This window comes from Trypanosoma equiperdum (assembly GCF_001457755.1).
Source record: "Trypanosoma equiperdum strain OVI genome assembly, contig: ctg_1881, whole genome shotgun sequence".
Lineage (NCBI taxonomy): Eukaryota > Euglenozoa > Kinetoplastea > Trypanosomatida > Trypanosomatidae > Trypanosoma > Trypanosoma equiperdum.
Window position 1 is genome coordinate 6,005 of NW_027123928.1, and position 818 is coordinate 6,822.

The following is an 818-nucleotide window of genomic DNA, read 5'->3' on the forward strand; positions in this document are numbered from 1 at the left end:
AGCCACAGCTTCTATGGATACCGTAGCAATCCCATCTACCCTCTACACTGCACTCTGTCTTTCTTCCAATGTCCCCTCCCTTCTTCATCCTGTTTATGCTAATGCACATTGTCATGTTTGTGCTTTCTACTCAGCAAATTATGTCACTATTTCTCACCACCTCTCTTTCCTTGTCTTTCCTTTACCAATAATATTCCTCGTGCTGTCACTTTCTTACTTTTAATCCCTCAGTTGATTCCACTGCCACGGACCATTGTTTCAACTGGTTGTGTCTTGGGTTTCCATTCAGTCTTCATTAGTCTCATTACTACGCTGGTATATGCGCACTCACAGCACTTTCTCCCAACATTGTCTTATTGCTATTATTATAACCCTAACCATAATATCCATTAAAAAAGAAAGTAAACCACTAGGTAAAATCAGAATGGCAATTATTTTCACCATATCATCTTCTTGCTTTACATCTATGCGCCACTTTTATACTTTACTAATTTTTACATTTTACTAAAAGAAATGTTGAACTTTATCATACTTCAGTAAATTTAGCAACTTTTCTCAAATTAGGAAATTTGTCAAATTTCACAAAATTGAGTAAAAATACTTTAGGAAAATAACTGTTAAAAGTGTTTATCCTAGGAGAAAAACTGCAAGCCAAAGAGGGGCCTTGTTAATGACAAAAGAATTGCTTCCTGTGGTGTTTGTGTTGTTGTTTTCCCATCTTTCGCTGTTTCTTGGGTTTCTGCTTCTTTCGCTGCTTCTTTTTTGCCCTTGTCGCTTAGTACGCACTTTGGTCCTTCAGTGTTGTCTTTGTCGTATTT

At 36.9% G+C, this 818-nt stretch overlaps 1 protein-coding gene across 1 annotated transcript in view; it reads right to left on the bottom strand.

Moving 5' to 3' along the window:
* Positions 1-632: 632 nt before the first annotated feature.
* The window catches only part of TEOVI_000639600 (Trypanosome variant surface glycoprotein (A-type), putative), a gene marked incomplete at both ends in the record, with an annotated part of 1,422 nt that continues 1,236 nt past the window's right edge, over positions 633-818 (bottom strand). The window contains one exon of the mRNA XM_067223484.1: positions 633-816. Within this exon, the coding sequence (XP_067079585.1) occupies positions 633-816 (184 nt within the window). The remainder of the gene's footprint in view (positions 817-818) is intronic.